General features: G+C 41.2%; 1 protein-coding gene across 1 annotated transcript; it reads right to left on the reverse strand.

Moving 5' to 3' along the window:
• Window positions 1–209: 209 nt before the first annotated feature.
• Window positions 210–1,136, reverse strand: LOC122127033 (taste receptor type 2 member 8-like). Its single transcript, XM_042701549.1, has one exon. It carries the CDS (start codon window positions 1,134–1,136, stop codon window positions 210–212), a length of 927 nt encoding a protein of 308 aa, XP_042557483.1.
• Between the last annotated feature and the right edge of the window lie 377 nt (window positions 1,137–1,513).

The raw sequence follows: 1,513 nt of genomic DNA on the forward strand, positions 1-1,513 counted from the left end.
TTAATCAAGTGGAAAACTAAGAACCAAGCTACTAGAAATGTGTGTGCGCAATGCATGTGTGTGTGCATGTCCATGCGTTGTGTCTTTGAGATTGTCTCTTGCTATATTACCCTGGCTGGCTATAAACATGGCTCAAGTGATCCTCCTTGAAAGAAAACATTTTATGTTACTAGAAAGTCAGATTTAAGTCCAATCATAAAACTCACATTTTACATCACACGCACTATTTTTCTACACATCAGCATCCTGATAAGAGCCTGTCTCAGTTTATTATTTCCAACAATTAATATCAGAGAGTGACCCAAAGGATACAGAATTGTTATAATCTCACCAAACAACATAGCTAACTTTTGTTCTTGTATAAGGTAGCTGAAAGTAATGAAAAGAGAAAACACGCAGTAGATAAAAAAGAAAAAGAGAAATAAAGTCAGCATTTTCATGGCTCTGACATGAGGCTCTGTGCCTGGGTCTCTATAACCTGTAGCATTGCATTTCATTTGCTTAATATGTCTCCACAGGGATATTATAAAACAGAAAACTGAGATTAATGACACAGTAAATGGAATCATTGCAAGCAGGTTAAATAAAGTTATTGGCTCAAAGCGTTGACTTTTACTTACATTGAACATTTCAGGGTTGCTCAGTTTCTGACTTGGCACATCATAAGCCCTATCATTGTAACTCATGACTATCACCATTGTAAAGCCAACCAGCAAACTAATGGCAAAGCACCCCAAGACAATCCAGTGAATCATTCTGTCAATTCTCCACTTCAGCCAGAGGAAAAGGGGATGGGAGAAACTGGCCACCTTGAGGAAGTAGAAGACATTGAGGCACATAGCCAAACACATGCTGAAGTAATTGAAGAGCGTCCAGGAGCTAAAAAGAACTATCTGGACTTTGAGATTTGCATAAATATCTGGGTTCAGAACCAGTAGAATGCCATTTAGTGCCATTGAGCCAATTAAAAATATTCTGGAAATAGCTAACGTGGTGAGAATGTAATCAAGTGAGGAGATCCTTCTCTTCTTCATCCAGTCAATGCAGTTGACCAGGCCAATGTATCCATTCCCCAGTATGCCTGCTATGAGCTCTCCAGTTATCATGATGAGAAAGACATCTTCAGTGCTGACCATGTTTGTAGACAGAGCTCCCTGGTCTCAAAGGTCACTGCAGACAGGCTCGTGCACGAGACCAGCGGGCATGGAGACCAGTGTGCACGGAGATCAGTGTGCACCGAGATCAGTGGGCACAGGGACCAGTGGGCACATAGTGAGGCCTTCACATCTTTCTATCACATTTTTGTCTGTTGTCATTTTGACTTTGGTGGCAACTGCAAGGTGTTCAGCCCCCCGCCCTTTGGAATATTTCTACATCCACAAAGACTATCCACAATTGCTCCAAATGGCTTGTGTGGTTGGTTGGTTGGTTGGTTTTTTGTTTGTTTGTTTTGTAGACTGGGGAAATTACAATTTTACCTTTGGTGAGTGACAACTGACGTGCTTGGTTGAAA

The sequence above is a fragment of the Dipodomys spectabilis genome, unplaced genomic scaffold, assembly GCF_019054845.1.
Source record: "Dipodomys spectabilis isolate Male_0828 unplaced genomic scaffold, ASM1905484v1 ptg000296l, whole genome shotgun sequence".
In the NCBI taxonomy this organism is placed as follows: Eukaryota; Metazoa; Chordata; class Mammalia; order Rodentia; family Heteromyidae; genus Dipodomys; species Dipodomys spectabilis.